Source organism: Lissotriton vulgaris, chromosome 5 (assembly GCF_964263255.1).
Source record: "Lissotriton vulgaris chromosome 5, aLisVul1.2, whole genome shotgun sequence".
In the NCBI taxonomy this organism is placed as follows: Eukaryota; Metazoa; Chordata; class Amphibia; order Caudata; family Salamandridae; genus Lissotriton; species Lissotriton vulgaris.
Window position 1 is genome coordinate 1,963,841,627 of NC_141693.1, and position 20,562 is coordinate 1,963,862,188.

The 20,562-nt window shown below is 49.7% G+C and overlaps 1 protein-coding gene across 1 annotated transcript in view; it reads left to right on the top strand.

Moving 5' to 3' along the window:
- CLIC1 (CLIC family member 1) overlaps window positions 1–17,294 on the top strand; it is a 149,349-nt gene extending 132,055 nt beyond the window's left edge. Inside the window, exons 3-6 of the mRNA XM_086924651.1 lie at window positions 6,435–6,560; window positions 14,209–14,315; window positions 15,862–16,043; window positions 16,474–17,294. Coding sequence (XP_086780777.1) covers window positions 6,435–6,560; window positions 14,209–14,315; window positions 15,862–16,043; window positions 16,474–16,635 — 577 coding nt within the window. The 3' untranslated portion in view covers window positions 16,636–17,294. The remainder of the gene's footprint in view (window positions 1–6,434; window positions 6,561–14,208; window positions 14,316–15,861; window positions 16,044–16,473) is intronic.
- The last annotated feature ends 3,268 nt before the right edge of the window (window positions 17,295–20,562 follow it).

Here is a 20,562-nt window from a genome sequence, read left to right on the forward strand (position 1 = left end):
CAAAATATATTAAAAACCTATATATCCAGACAGATATATATATATACATATATATATCTGTGTATATATAGGTTTTTCATATACAGGTAAGTAGCTTATCCATCCGGCACGCTGACGTCTGTTCTTTTCTTTCCGCGCCAGATCCATCAAAGAGAGCTTTACCCCCCCCTATCTTTTTTTTAACAGACTTTTTTTCAACTATTTGTCAACTTCTTTTGGTGTGTTAGGATGTCTAGTATGAAGACCTCTGGGTTCAAACTTTGTGGCTCCAGTCACCGCACCATAACGATCACGGACCCCACTTAGTATGTCTCTAGTATCTGCTGTGTGATTACTGTGCCATGGTGACGAAGGCCTTGAGGGAGCAATCCCTAAAAGTGATCGCGGGCCGGTGTCCGACACCTCAGAGGTCGCTTCGCCGTTCTCGGTCAGGAAGATTCGAGCACCTCTCCGGTAAATAATTAAAAGTCCTCATCATTGAAGTTAGGTAAGCGGCACCACAAAAAACACAAGAAGCTGAAGCGTGCTTGGACTTTGCTTACCAGTCTTGAAATTAGGCAGATGTCCCTCGGCCTTTGAGGCCCGGCTCCACGTAGCGGGTGTCTGGGTCTGCTCTGCACTTACCTGCCTGACCAGGAGTGACCCCTGCCCAACTTAAGGATTTTTATGATGCCATGTGCACCATTTAGGTGGCCTGATCCTGCCGCCTTGCCTTTGGGGCCTGCAGGCTCAGATGAAATGAAATGAAATGAATGAGACTTATATAGCGCACGACTTACCCTGGGGCATCTCAGCGCTTGCTTAGGGAACCCGTCCTGGTATTCCCCTGTGAGATAACCCTGGCAGGGTATCCACAAGGTGAAAGCCAGGCATCCCACCGCGAGGGGCCGTTGTGGAGATTAAGCAAGCTATTGCCCAGAGTCGCAGAGTGTGAACCCGTGAGTCGAGAAGGCACCGGAGCGAGAATTAACGAGTCCGTGGAATTTTGAGCCCAACATCTGCCGAGGCGGGGAATTGAACCCTGGTCCCGGGCCGAACTCAAGCTCCAGGTCTGCCGCCTCTAACCCCTGAGGCACACTTCTCCTCAGATGACGGAGGGGTTCCTGTGGGTTCCGTGCCTTCGTCTCGGCCCAGCACAACGGCGCCCAACCAGGGTCCAGACCAGTGCCGGTTGCACCTCCACAGTGACCTTCCCCTGCACTGTCTCCACCGCCAAGGTCCTCTGCGTCGCCGGGGCCCACCCAGTGGTGCCTCCCCAATCCTCATTCCGGGTTGACATGAAGCCGGTTTGGCGTCCTGCGTTGCTGGGACCGGCGCCGACTGAGCCGTACAGCTCCATGCCATTTAACCTGCCCTATTCTAAAGGGTTCAAAATGGATGAGGAGGATTGAGAGGTGGAGCAGGATCCTTTAGAAATCCTGCAACCACACGACATGGACTGGTATGAGGAACTGGGTTATGCCAGTGGTCTTAACCCCTCCCCAGATTCTGGCATGCTTTCTCCACTTAATCTATCTACAGAGGAGGGGGCGCCATTCGTTATGGTGGTGTGCAGGGCTGCGGAGGTCTTGGACCTGCAGCTTCCTATGGTGGCAGTCGAGCATAACGTCTTGACAGAGACCCTGCAACTTGGTGTCTCCAGCTCGGAACCCTTACTGCCTTTCATTGAGGCCTTAACAGACGTCCTTCTAGGCACCTGGTCTAAGCCCAGCATGGGGACTCCTGTAAATATGACGATTGCCCGCCACCATCACCCTTCACTGGGTGACGCAGTTTTCCTCACCCCACCCCACAAAGCTTGGTAGTTCAAGCTTCCACTTCCCGTGTTGCGTTCCGTTCCACACCTCTGGACAGGGAATCGAGGAGACTGGAAAGCGTTGGGAATAAACCCTTTTTCTTCTGCGAGTCTGGCATTGTGGTTGGTGAACACTGCATGCCTTTTGGGCTGTTACTCCCATTCGATATGGAACATGGTTGAGTAGGTGCTGCCCAGGTTCTCGGAGGAGGACCGGATCCTACTCTCCCAAGCCATTTCAGACTGGAGAGATGCAGCAAAGTTCACCATCCAGTGTAACTTGGACACGACCGACTTGCTGGGCAGAATGATTTCCACGACATTGGCTGTACGTCGCCAGGCCTGGCTGAGGACACCTGTTTTTTTAAGGGATGTCCAACCTAACCTTATAGACATGTCCTTTGACGGCTTCCGTCTCTTCCTAGACAAAGCAGATTCAGCCCTTGAGCCTGTCAAGGACTCGCGGGCTATGGACAAGCCCTTGAGCCTCACCACAATATCCCGGCCTGTATCTGCTTTTCGCTCCTTTCGTGACCATGGTAGGGGCTACCAACCGCTCCAGCCAGAGGTCCCCACAAGCTCAGCAGCCTCTGCTGGGCCGTGAACGCAGTTCACCCCGACCCAGTGGGTCAGAAGGCCAGAAGTGGAACCAAGTCATGATCCCTCCTCCACCCCAAAACCTTTCTAGTTTGATCCCTCAGGATCATTCATAACCAGTTGGTGGCAGAATATGCCATAATCTCCACCACTGGCAAATCATCACCTCGGACAGGTGGGAGTTGCAAATCGTCCAAAGGGGCTAATCCCTCCCCTTCGAGACTACCCCTCCATCTATGCCTCCAGTATACGATCGACTGACAGAGGCTCACCTTGATCTACTCCAGGAGGAAGTCAAAACTCTGCTAAGGGAGCTATAGAGAGGGTTCCTGGGCAAGAACTAGGCTGTTGTTGATCTCACTATTTTCTGGTCCCAAAGAAGCACTGAGGTCTTCATCTTCATCTTAACCTCCACCTCAAAGCCCTCCACTACTTCCTCAAAAAGGAGAAGTTCAAGATGCTCACCCTAGCTCAGGTCCTGTCTACCCTGGACTCAGTAGACTGGATGGTAGCGCTGGACTTGCAGGATGCCTATTTTCATATGCCCGTCCTGCCTGTCCATCATCACTATCTGCGGTTTAAGATGGGGCCATGAACACTTTCAGTTTGTGTTGCCCCCTTTTGGCCTCACCAGTGCCCCTTGGGTGTTCACAAAGTTGATAGCGGTGGTCGTAGCACATTTGCGGAGATCAGGGGCTCCAGTCATCCCTATCTTGACTGGGTGTGAGTGTTTGATTGATTCAGATGCTCCGTCCATCACCACCCCCTTTTGTACCGCTTTTTGCCGCCATAAGTGTGGCCGGGTATGCTCAGACGTGAGTCCCTTGCTCACGTTGCCACTGGATTCAAGCAAGCCGGGCTGAAGACGGCTGGAATGCCAGAAACCGGTCCTCGGAGGCTTGTTTCCGGTCCAGGGAAGACATGGCTTGGCGGTTCGGGCTGGACTGTTCCCATGAGGCACAGGGTCAGACTGATTTGCATATAGCCATGTCTGAACTGGGGTGGCGGAGTGGGCTAAAGTACGGTGATGGATTAAACCCAGATCTTTTGACTGGGTGTGAGTGTTTGATTCAGATGCTCAGTCCATCACCACCCCCTTTTGTACCGCCCCCTTTTGCCCTCATCAGTGCCCCTCGGGTGTTCACAAAGGTGATAGCGGTGGTCGTAGAACATTTGCGGAGATCAGGGGCTCCAGTCTTCCCTATCTCGACAACTTATTGTTGAAGCCAGGCTCATCCCAGGTAGTGGTCTTCCACCCCCAGACTACGGCGAACCTCCTGCATTCGCTGGGGTTCACTATCAACGTGCTCAAGTCATACCTTACTCCCTCTCAGATGCTCCCTTTTATTGGGGCGTTTCTGGACACGGTGGAGTTTCGGGCCTATCCTCCATATATTCCATATATATCCTCCATATACTCCAGGATATTCAGGCTATGATACCGATGTTACAGCCTTCAGTGATAATGACTCTGAGGGTATTGGGCCCCATGGCCTCCTGCATCCTGTTGGTGGACTATGCAAAGTGGCGCATGTGGGTTCTGCAGTGGGAGCTGAAGTTCCAATGGGCACAGCATTGAGTAAATCTCACCTACCTGGTTCAGATATCAAAGGGCAATGTGAAAGACCTGCAGTGGTGGCTGACCAACTGTGATATTGTTAAAGACAGACACCTTTCCCTTCCCAACCCAAATGTCACAGTCGTGACGGGAGTATCTCTTCTGGGATAGGGCTGCCATCTGGGGGAGGTGGAGATTAGATGACTCTGGTCTCAAGCCGAAGCCAAGCTCCATATCAACCTCTTGGAGCTTCTTGCACTCTGACTAGCACTAAAAGTCTTTTTACCATTCATTAAGGGAAGGCTAGTTCAGGTGTTCACGGACAACACTACCTCCATGTGGTACTTCAACAAACAAGGTGGAGTGGGGTCATGGACTCTCTGAAGAGGTCCTGCTTTCTGAACTTGGCTGGCACAGCAGGTAATTTCCACCAACATCTGGCCGGTTCTCTGAACACCAGAGAAGACCAACTCAATTGACGGTGCCTTGCGGATCACGAGTGGTGTCTCCTTCCGGAGGTGGCACAAGATCTCTTTCAGCGGTGGGGAGAGCCTTGGATCTGTTCGCGTCCAAAGGGAATGCGCAATATCAGCAGTTTTGCGCATTGGAGTTTTCAAGTTGGCTCTTACTCGGGAACCCTTTTTTTGTTGCTAGCGGAGTTCAGGCCTCCTTTACGCCTTTCTACCCATACCACTCCTGCCCAGAGTGCTCAAGTAGATCAGGAGCGACCAAGCACAAGTCCTTCTTGTCGCTCCGGATCGGGCACAGAGAGTTTGGTATCCCGAGCTTCTGGATATGAGCATCGATCCTCCAATTGCCCTGCCATTTCAGGAGGATCTTATGCCTCAGGGGAGGTTCCTTCACTTGAACCTGTCCACTCTCTGCCTCCTTGCATGGAGATTTAGCAGCGACAGTTGACATCTTTTGAACTTCCTCCCGAAGTCTGCAAGGTTATGCTGGCAGCCAGGCAGCCCCCTGCAAAAGCGGTATACGCCTGCTGATGGAACAAACTTAATAAATATTTTACAGAACAGTCTATTGACCCAGTTATCTGCTTCTCTGGTGGATATTCTCCTGTTTATCCTTTCCCTGGCCCAGCAGTACTCTTCTCTGAGCACCTTGAGGGGCTACCTTTCGGCCCTCTCAGATTTTCTTCTGCTGCCACATCAGCCTCTACTGTTAAGTCCCCGCTAGTACAGAAATATTTGAAACGGTTAACCCACTTGTTTCCCCCTTCTCCTTTCCTTATGCCACAAGGGGACCTTAATTTGTGCCTTACTTTCCTGATGTGCGCAGCGTTTGAGTCGCTGCGCAATTCCCTTCTACGGTTGCTCACTATCAAAACAGCTTCTTTGGTGGCAATTACAGTTTTCCCAGACAAGGTGGTGCTCAGAACTAGGGCATCCTTTTTTCCCAAGGCTGTAACTCCCTTTTATCTGTGACATTCCGTTATTCTGCCCACTTTCTATGCACCTGCGCATCCTTCCTAGGAAGAGGAGCGTCCCCACCGTCTGTACCTGAAAAGAGCATTATCATCCTATCTTGATTTCACAAAAGAGTTGTGGATGGATGACCAACTCTTTATAGGATATGTGGGAGCAAAGGGGCGTGCTGGCCAAAAGAGGACGATTTCACAATGGGTTATTCTCTGCATCATATGTTATGCCTTGACAAAGAAGCATCCTCCTGAAGGGCTTAGGGCCCATTCCACCAGGCAAAAAGCAGCCACCACAGCCCTACAGCGTGGTGTGCCTATTTCTGATATCTACCAAGTGGCCACGTGGGCATCGTTGCACACGTTCACCAGACACTATTGCCTGGATTCTCACGTTTGCAGGGAAGGCCTTTTTGGCCACTCTTTCTTACAGGGTTTCCTGGTTTAAAGCTTTTTCACGGTCCTACCTCTGGGGAAAGTATTGCTTGGGTATCTGTTCAAAGGTAAGGATTCTGCGACAAGATGTCTCTACCAGATGGACAAGTTACTTACCTTCGGGATCGTCTTTTCCGGTAGAGGCATGATCTAGCCGCAGATTCCTTACCGACCCACCCATCCTCCCCGCACTGCAGAATTGTCCTTTAGTGTCAGGGCTGTTCTCTTCAGGGCCTCAGTCTTTTTTTAACCCACCATGGTCAGCCACTTCATGGCTCTGTGCGTCTGGGGAGCAAAGTCGTGAAAATTACTGAGGTCAGTGCGCCCGAGTAGTGGTTACATTGACCACGCGGATGTCGCGCCGACAACGAACACGACACAGACTATGTCATGCAGAGTTGGCTGGAGCCACATACCGGCACGCAGGGGTATTGCTATAAAAAAAATTCTGGATCCAGCCTGACACCTGATAGTTCAAAGGTAAGGAATCTGCCAGATAAGGCGTTACCAAAGATAAGTAACTTGTCCTTCTTTCCTTTGTTGATTGGACGGTGCTCTCATCCATATCAGTTCCATGTTTATGTTCATGTCTTTGACCTTTTCCCTTATTTTAGGAAGCCAGACATTCTTAGCAACCTGGCTCCTGGTGCACAGCCACCGTTTCTCGACTTCGGAGGAGAGGTGCGGACGGACACCAACAAGATTGAGGAGTATCTGGAGGACACTCTCTGCCCACCAAAGTATGTCCTCTTTCATCACTTTTAACGCAAGTAGAGTAAGGAGAAATAAATGTATAGAGCATGGCACTTCAATTGTAGGGTGCTCCAAATGTTTACATCGTTATGCATTGTCCAATATTTGTGTGTTTATGCTTATGCTGCAATAGCAAAGTCTGTAGGTGGGCAGCATTGAGGTGCACCCGCAGAGCTGCTTCTGGGGCATATTACCTGAGTGGCTATAATACTGCATGGCTGACTGAGGTGCAGCATTGGCTGAAATAGTTGTTTGTCCCATCAGTGGAAAAGCAGAAGCGCTGCAGGTTGGGATTGAGGTGTGTCTGTCTATCAGGTACTGGTGTTGCAGAGGGTGGTGTTAGTCATTGATGAGGTGCATTGACACCTCCTTTTTACAACTCGCAATAAAGAATGGGTTTGAGGATCTGTTGCTTCTGTAGTAGGGGATCTCTGTGTATAGTCATAATCTAGTGAATAGTCCCGCTCATGAGCGTGGATCCCGGAGCAATCAAAAATATTCTCTTAAGTTGTCAAAAAATGCAGACCTGCACAGACACTTAAGAGAGAATTTAAAGACAGATAATGCAGCCTATATCCACAGGCTACACTGTCCAGTACTTCAACTAGAAATTCCACCAAAAACCACAAACCGCACAGCCTGTCCAGTTTTCCTCACAGAGAAAACTTCCCTTTTCTCACAAAAGCCTATGGAATGAAAGAGATGAAGGGGTGGACAGAAAAGCCCCACAGGCTGCCATTATGTGGCTCAGACAGGGATACTGTGCCTTTAAGAAATCTTTCCAGAACCCCTCTCAGTATCCCAGAATGCACAGCAGGTCCCTTTTACTTTCAGTTCTTTTTTCCGGCTCCTGCTAGCAGGACCCTGGAGCATTGAGCTCTCCCTTTTTTGGGTTTATTAAAGAATTTCTGCACTTTTAATTGTTTAAGTGTTTTCACACGACGTGTTTTGGCGCCCTCTTCCTTTTTCTATCATCTGAGCACTCTATTTTTATCAAATATGCCTGCATTATTTGATAAATGCCCGGAGAGCTCCAGGAAGAAGGCCAAGTCGGATCCACATGAACTGTGTATCCTGTGTCTTCCTGCTTCTCATTTACCTGAGAAGTGTGAGATCTGCCAGTCTTTCTCCTCCAGGACCCTGAGAGACAGAAGGAAGATCAGGCTACAAGGACTGGAAGAAAGAAGGCTGCAGAGTCAAGGTGGGTCTGGAAAGGCTGGATCTGCCTCCTCTGCACGTGCTAAGGCCTCTGGGGGGCTCCCCAGTGTCAAGAAGGCCAGAAAGCGTCATCGTTCTCCGTCGACGTCGATAGCATCGACGACGGCGCCGAGAGGCATGACGGCGGTCTGTTGCCCTTCTCCCCAGGGCTCTGGGTCGAGACGACGTCGATGCTTGACGTCGAGGGGACTGACGAGATCACCATCGAGTTCGCCGCCGAAGACATCTTCTTCGTCGTCGTCATCTTAGACGTCGTCGTCGACACGTCGACGTCGAAGATTCCAGCCGGCATCGGCGCTCTCCATCGAGGCGACACCGCCGTCGACTCGAAGGTCAGCGTCGAGAAGGAGGTCGCCGACGTCGAAGCGGAGAAGACGTTCGACGTCGAGAAGACTGTCCTCAGCGTCGAGACGGCGAAGCCCGTTGTCTAGGCGTAGGTCGTCAACGTCAAGACGACGTTCTTGACGTCAGGGAGGCTTTGTTCGACGCCGAGGAGGCGCTCAGCGCATAAGAGGAAGAGATCTCCCTCCAGGAGGCGTTCTGGAGCCAGGAATTCTTCCAGGTCATCTGGGGCAAGACGGCGACGTCTGTCACCGACAGGGGGCACTGTCTCTCGATCGCCTACGCCCAGGAAGAAGAAGACGGAGACACCGGGCTCGGTGTACTCGCCTCCTAAGCCGAGGTCGCCTAGACCTCCTCCTCCACTGCCAAAGGAGCCGCCGCCGCGCACTCCTTTGCCTCCTCCTCTTACGGTTCCTACATGTGTACCACCACAGTTGCCGCCTCCGGTGCCTCCACGTACACCACCACTGTTACCTCCTCCTGTGCCGCCACGTGCACCACCAAGGCCTCCGAGGTAGACTTCACTGCCGCACCTTCCAACGCCGCCTAAGGGGGCCCCTCGGCCGAGGTCCCCGGGCAGGCCGCCGCCGCAGGCTCCACCACCAGCTGCTCCTCGGGCACCCGCAGTATGCCCAAGGCCTAGAAGACCCAGATCTCGCTCTGGACGGGGAGGGAGATCCAGGAGTCGCCTTCTATCATCGAGGTCCAGACGATGCCATAGGAGGGGTCAGTCTCGGTACAGCACGTGGTCGTCCAGTGCAACGGACTATTCTCCGACCTTATCTGAATCCCCTCAGACGAGGATATCCCCGGTGAACGACGTGGTGTTCTTACAGGTGGTCTTGTTAAGGGGTGCTAACAAGCTGGGCATCACGCTGACGGTGCCCACGCCCACTACCTCCGTCATCTTCGAAACTCTTCACAAGAAGCACTTGTCTCGCCCTCTATTGCCCTTGGTTCCGTGGTTAGTGGAACCCGCAATGGAGCTTTTTCTCACTTCGGCAGTGACGATTGCAGTCTCCTCGAGGCTGCAGAAGAAGTACAAGGACTGGACTGTTCCCATGAGGCACAGGGTCAGACTGATTTGCATATAGCCATGTCTGAACTGGGGTGGCAGAGTGGGCTAAAGAACGGTGATGGATTAAACCCAGATCCTTTGACTGGGTGTGAGTGTTTGATTCAGATGCTCCGTCCATCACCACCCCCTTTTGTACCGCTCTTGGCCGCCATAAGTGTGGCAGGGTATGCTCAGACGTGAGTCCCTTGCTCACTTTGCCACTGGATTCAAGCAAGCCGGGCTGAAGACGGCTGGAATGCCAGAAACCGGTCCTCGGAAGCTTGTTTCCGGTCCAGGGAAGACATGGCTTGGCAGTTCGGGCTGGACTGTTCCCATGAGGCACAGGGTCAGACTGATTTGCATATAGCCATGTCTGAACTGGGGTGGCAGAGTTGGCTAAAGAACGGTGATGGATTAAATCCAGATCTTTTGCCTGGGTGTGAGTGTTTGATTGATTCAGATGCTCCGTCCATCACCACCCCCTTTTGTACTGCAGAAGAAGTACAAGGCACCTGATACGGACCCGGTTTTCCTCCGGACCGATCCCATTCCGGATTCCGTAATAGTATAATAGTAAAGGTGGCGAGAAAGCAGCACGCCACCACTCCATCGTCGAATGTACCTCCGGACAAGGAGAGTCGCTGGTTGGACTCAGCAGGCAGGAAGGTATGCGGGACAGCCGCTACCTCTATGAAGGCTGCCAGTGCATCAGCACTGTTGGGGCGCTAAGATCGGGCTCTATGGGAGTCCCTCCAACAGTTCGCAGACCTCCTCCCTCGGGAGAAGAAGGAGGACTTTATGGAGATCCTGAACGAGGGGTTGCTGGTGTCGAATCAGTTTATCAGCGCAGCTGCGGACTCGTCACTCCTGGCAGCCCATGGTTACTGCCATGGCATCAACCAGAGGCGCCACGCTTGGCTTAAATTGACATCTTTAAAGCCCGAAGCCCAGCAGAGGGTGGTCAATCTGCCCTTTTCGGGAGAGACCCTCTTCGGGAAGCACGCTGACGACGAGATGGCCCGCATGAAGGCGGAGACCGAGACTCTGACAGCGGTGGGCTTGGAGAAGCCCAAGGACCAAAAGAAAAACTACCGCCCGTTCCAAAGACGGTACGGGGCACAAGGTAGAGGGTGAGGACAGCAGTCAGGACAGCAACAACAGCAGCAGTTCCAGAGGAAGCCCTTCCAGAAGCGTCAGAAGGGCAGGGGTGGTCAACAATCTGCCACCGCGTCCAAAGGCCCGGCCGGGTCTCGACCCTGAGCAGTTACTTCCCCGTCATCCGTTACCCACTCCGGTGGGGGGAAGCCTTCAATATTTTCTGGCAGAGTGGAGAAAAATTACTCCGGACAAGTGGGTGCTGAATATTGTTTGCAATGGATACAGTCTTCGGTTCACCGGGCCGGCTCCAGCAATTCCACCGGTCAGCTCGCAGTTTCAGCTGCGCGAGCTCCAGGCGGAGGCCGATACCCTGTTAATGAAAAGGGCTATAGAAGACGTACCTCTGTCTCAAAGGGGAAGAGGTCTGTACTCACGGTTCTTTCTGGTTCGCAAGAAGGACAAGAACGAGTTCAGGCCCATTCTGGATTTGCGACAAGCAAACAAGTGGATTCGCAGAGAGAAATTTCGTATGGTGTCGTTGCATCAGATTTACCCTCCGCCGCAACGGGGAGACTGGCTATGTGCTATAGACCTAGAGGATGCACACTTCCATGTGCCCATTGCACAGAAACACAGGAAGTTCCTGCGATTCCAAATCGGCGCCAATCATTATCAGTACACAGTACTGCCATTCGGGCTGAAGTCTGCTCCCAGGACGTTTTTGAAGTGTATGGCAGTGGTAGCGGCACACCTGAGAAAGAACAAGGTGTTTGTCTACCCGTACCTGGACGATTGGTTGATCAAGGCCTCCTCCTTCTCGGAAGCTCAAGCGCACTTCCGGAGGACGTGCGTTCTCTTGAACAAACTGGGGTTGCACATCAACATGTCCAAGTCTGTCCCGACTCCGGTTCAGTGCATATAGTACTTGGGAGCCTCCATCAACACGCTTGTCGGCAAGCGTGTCTCCTTCGGAGGACAGACGATTTTCACTCCTTCGGAAGGCTCAGGCTCTTATGACCGCTCCATCTACAACAGTGAGGACGGTGTCTTCTCCACTGGGGTCGATGGCCTCTTGTATCTTCCTCACGCCACACGCACGGCTGCACATGAGACCGCTGCAGGAGTGCTTGGAGGATCTGTGTTATCAGAGGAAAGTGTCTTGGGACGACAATACACAACTGTCTCTGCATGCTCTTCATCTCTGAAGTGGTGGTGTTCAGCGGAGAATCTCCTCAGAGGGGTTCCCTTCCACAAGGACATTCCAACACAGACTATCGTGACGGATGCGTCTCTCCACGGCTGGGGGGCGCATTCCGGAGACTTACAGATAGAAGTAACGTGGTCCCCGACGGAGTCCACGTATCATATCAATTTCCTAGAACACAGAGCTGTTCACTTGGCACTGAAGGCCTTTCATCCGTCCTTCCAGACCAACTCTCTGCTTGAACAGATAGACAATACGACCACGATGTATTACCTCAACAAGCAGGGGGGTTCGAGATTGCGCACCCTGTCGCAGGAAGCGCAGGCGATCTGGCACTGGCTGCTAGCCAGAGGACTGACGATAACGGCTACTCGTCTGCCAGGTGTGCAGAATGTTCAGGCGGACGCACCGAGCAGAGTGATTCAGGAAAACCACGAATGGGTCATAAATGACGAAGTACTAGGAGAAGTCTTCGCAAGGTGGGGGACTCCGGACCTAGATCTGTTCGCCACCGCCCAAAACAGCAAATGCCGAGACTTCGCATCCAGGTACTACCAGCAGGGGACGCTGGGGAATGCGCTATGGATCAACTGGTCGAACAGCTTTCTGTACGCTTTTCCCACCCATTCCCCTGATTCCAGCAGTGCTCATCAAGATGTCCCAGTCCATGGCACGGATGATCCTGATTGTCCCGGAATGGCCCAGGCAGTGGTGGTTCACGGACCTGCTTCACCGTTCTCTCCTTCCTCACATACGGCTGCCTTGCCGGCCGGACCTTCTCCCGAAGTTCGGGGGGCAGATGGTGCACCCCAACCTTTTCGTCTTTGAGTTTGGCGGCATGGCTCCTGAGATAGTGCAATATGGCCATTTGAATCTTCCTGAAGATTCTATGGACATACTGAAGGAGGCTAAGCGTCCTTCCACTAGGACTTCTTATGCTTACAAGTGGAAGAGATTCTGCATCTGGTGCAAGTCCAAGAGCTATGATCCGACGACATGTAAGGAAGATGTGATCCTTCCATATCTGTTACATTTGGCGCAGTCTGGCCTTGATTTTCATTCCATTAAGGTTCATCTCGCTGCGCTGACTGCCTACAGGAAATGCCCTTAACAGACGACCTCCTTCCAGATCCCTGTGATCAAGGATTTTTTGGAAGGCTTGAAGAAAGTGTTCCTTCCTGTACGGCTTTCTTCGCCTTCATGGGAATTGAATGTGGTGCTGTCCAGATTGATGAAGGATCCTTTTGAACCGATTCATAAGGCTTCGTTTCAGCACCTGTCCTGGAAGGCGGCGTTCCTCGTGGCCATTACATCGGCACGCAGGGTGAGTGAAGTTCAGGTGTTGTGTTGCCAAGAACCTTATACTGTATTTCATGCTGCTACGGTTATGCGTACTCACTCTAAATTTCTTCCAAAGGTTATCTCTGATTTCCATGTTAACCAGACCATAACTTTACCTACGTTTTTTCAGAATCCTTCATCTCCAGCGGAAAGGTCTCTACATTCCCTGGATGTTAGGAGGGTGTTGAAATTTTATCTGGATAACACCAAAGATCTTCGTAGGTCAGACCAATTGTTTATGAATTATGGATCAGTCGGGACCGGTCTTGCTACCTCTAAACAGTCCATTTCGAGGTGGATCGTGTCCTGTATACAATTGTGTTACCAGAAGGGTAATAAGACCTTAGGGGGTAAACCTAAGGCTCATTCCACCAGGGGCAAAGCTGCCACGACGGCTTTGCTACGTAATGTTCCCATTGCAGAAATCTGCAAGGCGGCCACTTGGAAGTCGGTCAATACCTTTGCTAAGCATTACTGTCTGGACACTGATGCCAGGACAGATGCTCAGGTTGGGCAGGCTTCGCTGCGAAATCTGTTCGCACAGTAGTGGTGTTATTTCTCTTATTCTCCACTGCCGCTTTGGTGTGGGGACTGGCTTGCCATTCTATTCACTAGATTATGACTATACACAGAGATACTCTACTACAGAAGGAGTAGTTTCTGTCCTGTAACTCCAGTTCTGTAGTAGGGGTATCTCTGTTATAGTCATAAGCGCCCGCCCTCCTCCCCGGTGGAGAATGATATTCATGTAAGGAATGCTACAGGTCTGGTGTGTTACGCCTTCAAAAAGAACTGGAAGTAAAAGGGACCTGCTGTGCATTCTGGGATACTGAGAGAGTTCTAGAAAGTTTTCTTAAAGGCACAGTTCCATGTCTGAGCCACATAATGGCAGCCTATGAGGCTTGTCTGTCCACCCCTTCATCTCTTTCATTCCAGAGGCTTTTGTGAGAAGAGGGACGTTTTCTCTGTGAGGAAAAACTGGACAGGCTGTGATGTTTGTGGTTTTTGGTGGGATTTCTAGTTGAAGTACTGGACAGTGTAGCCTGTGGATATAGGCTGCATTATCTGTCTTTAAATTCTCTCTTAAGTGTCTGTGCAGGTCTGCATTTTTTGACAACTTAAGAGATTATTTTTGATTGCTCCGGGGTCCACGCTCCTGAGCGGGACTATCCACTAGATTATGACTATAACCGAGATACCCCTACTACAGAACTGGAGTTACAGGACAGAAACTACTCCTTATGCCATACCCCTATGCTAATTTATTTCCCTCTTTTTCATTCTCCCACTCCCGCCTCCCTTTTCTTTCCTTTCGTGTTCCCATTCTCTCTTCTCAAATGCCCTCTCTTGACCTCTTTTTTACTTGCCCTCTAAGGTACCCTAAACTTGCGGCTAAGAACCCTCATTCGAACACTGCTGGCCTCGACGTCTTCGCCAAATTCTCAGCCTACATCAAGAACCCCAACCCAGCCATGAATGACAGTAAGTCCCTGACCCTTTCTTCAGTCTATGTACCTTAGTTTCGCTTTTGTTTAAAATGTTACAAAGGATAGGGCATTGTCAATCAAGTCAGGTCAGTGCCAGCCCTGCGTTTCTTCTCTCCCTGTTGCTCCGACCAGTGTTACTACCAGAGGCTGTTGATGGGCAGTGAGGTAGTGGGCTGAAAGCGAGACCCCTGTGTCTCAAAATATTGCCTCAAGAGAGATGCATCAGTTCCTTAAAAGTCGAAGGTGGGTGTTTTTTCAAAAGGCCATCTGATTGCATTGGCTGATTACGACAGAGGGACACCCCTGGCCTCCCCCATCATCCTGCTTGGATTAGGGATAGGTTGCGAGGTAGAATAGTTAGAGAGCGGGTGGTGTGCATGGATGCTCAGAGGCGAAGCCACCAAAGAACAGCAGGAATGGATCCCCATTCCCAGCTGTCTAAGAGGGCACCTCCGGCCAAGCATTGGTTTACAGATTTGACCTCGTGGTTTTCTTGGGGCACCGTTGTTGTGTCTGGCCAGCACTTGGAGATCGCTTCGTCCAGAGTGTAAACAGTCATACATGGTGGATAGGCTAGGCCGCAATAGATTTATCCAAGTCTAATCTTTCCCTGGACCAGCAGGATGGCTAATGGAAGAGGACCAGGTTCCCCCCCCCCATGACCCTCAATGCTGTCCTCGTGGCCTTTTGCCCGCTTCATCTAGTTGGAGATGTGAACCAAAGCAGAGCCCGGTGAGCATGTGAACTCGGGCCTATCCAGCAAAGCCTAATGTTTGAAACCAAGAAATCCTGGAGAGCAGTGTAGGGCGGGAGCGAGGGAATTACTCTGTGTTTACCGCGAAGTTTAGATCCACTCCCGCATTTTAATTTATATCTGGCTCCTCTGACCTTTGTCATATGTTGGAACGCCGATGACACCCAGGCTTTGGGTAATGTTAAGGGTGGGGAGGTCCCTGGATCTTCAGAATTGTCTGCAACTTCTGATTTTGTGGTTTCTTGAAGCTTTTCCATTCTAAATTTCAAATTCTCATTGGAAAATGTGAAATGGCTGCGTGGTTTAGTGATCTCCTTTCATTGCACTCAGATGGCTTCTCAATTTGTCACAATCTTAATTCACTTTACTGTCTTTGCAAATTCGTGAATCTCCCACAGGACTAATGATTTTCACGTTTTATAGACTTTTTTTCCTTTTACTGTTTCAGCAAATCCTTTGTACATCTAAGTTTTGGATTCCTTTTTTAAATGTATGCATTGCATAATTCCCCATTCCCCAGTACATTTCGGGATCTTATTGAAAGGTCGTATTCAGGGTGGTGTTTTCATTTCTGAAACTCTAATAAATTGCACCTCCAATATATCATTAATATAAACTGAAATTTCATCTTTCAAACGAGTCTTCGCATCTAGTAACACATGTAAACCATCACAACCATGCTCCTTGTGGTCGCTTCGATTGATGAACAAATGCCTGACTCTGGGTGAGGGTCAGGCAGGGTGCAGTCCCCCATGTCTCGTCTCACCATGCATTCATTGTCTTCCAGACCTGGAGAAGGGTCTGGTGAAGGCCCTAAAGATCCTCGACGACTACCTGAACACGCCACTGCCCGAGGAGATCGATGAGAACAGCGCAGAGGATGAGACCGTCTCCCACAGAAAGTTCCTGGATGGCGATGACTTGACGTTGGCCGACTGCAACCTGCTCCCAAAGCTGCACATTGTACAGGTGAGCCCTACTGGGCTGAGGGTGGAGCCAGCAGGGTAATTCTAGAGGATAGTGAAGAAATAGTGGGCATGGGAGGGGAGCCACTTTCATTATCCCTTCAGAGAGGCAGAGGGTTAAATGGCCATGGTGTTTAAACCCCACTTTGGATGATTTAGGAGTAGAGAGACTGCACTAAACGGACACTAAGCTTTTTCTAGAACTGTACTGTTTACCTGTTTTAATAGTGTTCCCTTCTCCCCCCTCCTTTGTTGCTACCCTCTGCACCTCTTTTATCTCTGGTACTCTGGCACATTCCTCTTCTCCACCTTGCATATTTCCCTCTGCTTCCATGTTTTCTCCTTCCCACCCTCCCCATGTCTCTCATCCCTCCTTTCCCACTACTCTCCTCTGTTCCCCTTTCTTCAATGCCCTTGTGCACCTTCCACTGCAGGTGATCTGTGAAAAGTACCGAAAGTTTAAGATCCCGGAGCAGTTCACGGGCGTTCACCGCTATCTGAAGCACGCGTACGAACGCGAGGAGTTCGCAAGCACGTGCCCCGACACCAAAGAGATCGAGCTGGCCTACCAGCAGGTGGCTCGCGCCTTGAAGTAACCAATCACTGGACAACCACATTCCCACTTCTGCTTACTCCATTGGAAGGGCAACAGAGCAGAGGGGGGGAAGAGGGAGTTACCTATAAGCAATAAACGTTAAAAAAACTATAGGAAGGACTGCATGCCAAAAAAGGAATGCTAACGCTTTTCAAATAGGTCTGGACTAAAGTAAAGCTGCCAAGCAAACTCCACCTCCCCGTCCATAATCTCCTGCTTGATTCCGTCCGCCCCACCGCTTTAAATTTAAAGACGCCAACGTCCCATTCGCCCCACCTCTTTAAATTTAAAGACACCAATGTCTCAAATGTAATTTTTTTGCTTTTTTTATTCCGTTTTCCATTTCAGAGGCCGTCTGAAAGTGATTGTGATTCCACGTTCTCCTGCTTATGAGACATTCCAGTTTAGCATTTCTAGTTTTATGTTTTTTTCAGCTGGTGTAAGGGGACAATAACTGAGCATGTGTTGATTAAGATAAATGGGAGAAGTCATTCTTTTGTGGCATTGGAGCTGTTGCCTTTACCAGACCGCTTTTCTCTTGGTCACTATTGTATTTTATTAAATATCATGTCTTAAAAGTGAAAGGCGTGATAGTGACTGAAATTTCTTTTTTTTTTAATAAAAAAAAATATTGTGCCAATAAAGTTTTGGAAGCGAGAACATGTTTGCACTATTCCTCAGTGCTTAATTTGTAAAATATGAAGTGCAGGTGCTCAAATTGTTTTTGGGAATCCACACCCACCTACCCTGTCTCCACCCACTTACCCTATTGGCTCCACCCACTTACCCTATTGGCTCCACCCACATCCTCAACTGGCACTGCTGAAAGCCAGATGCAATAGTGTGAAATAATCTCCCCTGCAACCCTAGGTAGTGTACTGTGGTAAATAAATTATTTACACTGCCGGAATTTCTATAGATATCAAAAAAGGGTAATACATAAAATGAGGAGCAGAGTCTGTGGTCTTCGAGTTTAAAGGGCTTTATTCCAGAACTCGAGTTAAGGGAGAGCTCCTTCACCAAGCGGGTTCAGGAGTAGTCTGCTTTACTTGAAACATGACAGCACTTATATACATTACTTGCACAATCAAAAGAAGGAGTTTCCCTGGGCATGATTCAATTATCCATGATGCAATCATACAGAAGACATAGCAGACTTGTTTCCGTTTAAAGAATAACTTGAATTACATTTAGACATAGACAAACACATGGCATCAGGGTGATTGTGGTGACAAGTTACAGAGTTACTAGTGTCTGGGGACAGAGAATCGAGGCATTGTTACAGGGTCATTTCCGTCTGAAAGGTAAAGAGAACGAGGCATTGTGTGCCCCTTACTTCCACACAAGGGCGGTGATGTTTCACAATGGTATGTGTGTACAGCTGGGAAGAAGGAGAATGGGCCGTGTTTAACTATTCTCTTCGTGTCTGTCTCATGTACTTGATCAGTTTACTCTTGATTGTTGACCCAACCCGTGGCTGCCCCCCCCAAGCTGAGAGATCATTGATGAGCGAGAGCTGCTCGTTCTTTGATAGAGTTAGGGAGGGGGAGAATTTGACGAGGCAACCATCTAACTGACTCCGTTCTGTTTTAAGGAAAATACCGAACAGGACGGAAACCCGTAAGATACATGATGGCTAGCCATCATTCTTTGCATGTGCCAGTACAACGAAAAGAAGACAGGCAAGAGAGGGGGTATAATAGGATTCATGCTTAAAGTAGAAAAACCAGCTTGCCTGGTCGGTGTTAGGGTGGATAGGGTGCATGATGGGACACCAGGAAGAGAAGAGAGTTTTTAGTCAACTTTCCACATTCCCTCCTTGTCCCATAGAAACCCTATTGCAGAAATTCTTAATCAATTTCTATGTTCATTAAGTTGTACACTTGTCCTTGCAACATGATCATTTCATTTTTCTTTCCTCTGTTTCGTGGACGAGGAGTACATGTAGTGGCACACAGCCCACAAAGGGCGGGGCCACACTGGACACAGAGGCAACAAGTGAAAATAGCGGCCAAAACGAGGCCCAGGACTGTTAGTGCCTTCCACCCCCAGGTAGACAGGAGGCCCCATAACCAGCCGGTCAGGGACCATGTGCCAGTGTCCATATCCAATTTATCGGATAGTACGTGGAGGCGAGATATAGCAGAGTAAACTGATGGGGTGTTGTCTGGAATAAATACACAGCAGCTGGACCCTATTACCTTACACACACCACCACGGTCAGCTAACAGGATATCTGAAACTATACGGTGTTGCAGGGCCATGAGTCTGTCTGCAGCTACTTCAGCTGTAATGTTATTTAAGGCGCCAGTTGTTTCGTCTATGGCGGCCTGAACTACACGAGTTAATTGCCGGATGTGGCGACTATTGGCCATGGGTCCCCAGAAGGGGAGGAAACCTTTGAAAAAATCTCCGACTTCTTGTCCTGCAGTATCTTCTGCATCTATGACCCCCCTTGGTTGTCTTCTAACTTGGGTCAGAGGGTCAATCAGGTGGTAATCGGCAGGGGCTGTGTAAGTTGGTGGTAAAAGGAATGCGATGTAGCACTTTCCAGACCAGCCTTGAGGCAACCAAGTGCGCGCATGAGGTCCACAGATGAAATAGGTGTTTGGGGCAGTTACTATGATCGGAAAATCGGGAGCTGGCAATGTATATGTCCTATCACACTCGCTGTTCCCCATTACTTCCCCATTTCCTTTCCTCTTATACAAAACAGGCCGTGTTGCGGTACTACCCAACCTCCTTGATCTGTCTGTCTTTGATTGACGGAAAACATTTCCCTGAAGAAAGCGATGTCATGGAACTGAGAGTAACTGATATTTTCGTGATCTTCGGCCCTCCCCAGGTCACAGTAAGATCCACCATTTTAGAAACAGCCTTTACTATTTTAGTCTTTACTTCGTTCCAATTACTTTCATTTTTCAATTTTGTCGGGGGAATGTTTCTGACTGAGGCAGAAAGTATCATAGCTAATGCATAGGCGGACCCTGAATAACCGAACGGGAGGGAGAAAAAGGGCATTCCCTTATGTACGGAATGTGGCATCAAGCCACAAACCCAACAGTTTGTCTTGTTGACTATGAGTTGGTGTTTATGGAGAGTGGAAATGAATGTATTATTTATAAATTCCTTTCTTCTGTCCTAGAGTTGTGGGGGAAGATCAACATGGGAATGCATAGTTATATTCTTTACAAGCGTGGAAGAGGGTGGAGGGAAAACTGTATATAAGATCCAACCCAGACAGGCTGCTAAACAGCAAACAAGTAACATTATTGATAAAAAAATCGAGAACCTGCTATGCAGTAATTTCACATAATTAGTCCTTTTCAATTTGCGCATCGTGTCATTACTCCTCATATTGTCTATTAATTAATATCCAAATGTATCTGTACACGAGATCAAACGCTTCCCAGTAGCCGCTTCACCAAGAGCTTGTTCCTGGACTTAGTTAGCCACCGGTTCGTTATGATCAGGTGTAATGTCCTTAGTCTATTTTTGGTGAGATCGCAGCTGCGATCTGTATTCCTGCTGAGGAGTGAGTCCTGGAAGTGGTGAAATATTATTTAGATTCGGGGCGTTTATAGCCGCTGGACAGGGCACATTGTCCGTTAGTATTGGTCCAAAAAACTTCTTGCAGTGGCTGGCGTGGAACCACCCTTTTCGTCCTTCCACTTTGACTGCCGTCCTCGTTGTCAGAAGAACCAGTTTAGGGGACGTCCACCTTTTCTCCAAGGGGCTGGTACGATCGAAGTTCCGTACGAGTATCCAATCACCAGGCTTGATGGTATGTTCCTCAGGTGTGGTGTGATCTGGAAAAGCTGCAGCAACCTGTGAACGACAAGAGTGGAGTGCAGACATCAAGGAAGCCAAGTAATCTGTCAACATGTTAGAGTCAATATCAGTTAGTTTCCTAGGAGAAGGGACACCC